The sequence below is a fragment of the Dendrobium catenatum genome, unplaced genomic scaffold (genome assembly GCF_001605985.2).
Source record: "Dendrobium catenatum unplaced genomic scaffold, ASM160598v2 original_scaffold_96639, whole genome shotgun sequence".
NCBI lineage: Eukaryota > Viridiplantae > Streptophyta > Magnoliopsida > Asparagales > Orchidaceae > Dendrobium > Dendrobium catenatum.
In genome coordinates this window covers 1-552 of record NW_021415078.1, presented here as the reverse complement: position 1 = coordinate 552, position 552 = coordinate 1, and the positions used below count along the sequence as shown (strand labels likewise).

At 45.8% G+C, this 552-nt stretch overlaps 1 protein-coding gene across 1 annotated transcript; it reads right to left on the bottom strand.

Annotated features, from left to right (window-relative positions):
• Positions 1 to 14: 14 nt before the first annotated feature.
• Positions 15 to 547, bottom strand: LOC110102666 (germin-like protein subfamily 1 member 16; the record flags this gene model as incomplete). The annotated part of the gene is made up of 1 exon (XM_020831100.2): positions 15 to 547. A coding segment is annotated over one exon (504 nt), but the record flags the coding sequence as incomplete, so codon positions are not given.
• Positions 548 to 552: the final 5 nt, after the last annotated feature.

Below are 552 nucleotides of genomic sequence, written 5' to 3'. Positions count from 1 at the left end.
TAATAAATTGAAGGCAAGCAATTAAGCAACCAATGATAGATCTCTAGCTATTGTTCGTCCAGAATTTGGCCTGAAGTATTTCCACTGTCTTCTGATCAAGCTGGAAAGCCTTCTCTAAAATATAGGGAGAGATAGGTGGCTTTGATCCAAATACTGCATTGGCAATAGTAATCACTCCCGGATTCTGGCTGCTGAGCCCGGAAATAGACACTGCATTTTTATTTCCAATGTTGAGCTGAAAGTGGATGAGACCTTGTGGAAAGACAAAGACATCTCCCTCATTAAGAACCTTTGTGAAGAGCTTGTTGTCCGGATTATTGGATGCCACGAAGCCGACAGCAAGAGTGCCTTGTATCACCACAAGTATCTCGCTAGCCCTCGGGTGAGTGTGAGGAGGGATAAGACCATAAGGCGCAAAGTCTATGCGAGCAAGTGAGATGCCGAGTGTGTTCAATCCCGGGAGTTGCGTGACAAAAACAGGAGTCACCTTCGATCCCAACTGGTTTGCTGTGTTCCCGGGTTGGTTTAAGCCCTTGAAGAGGAAGTCGTTCT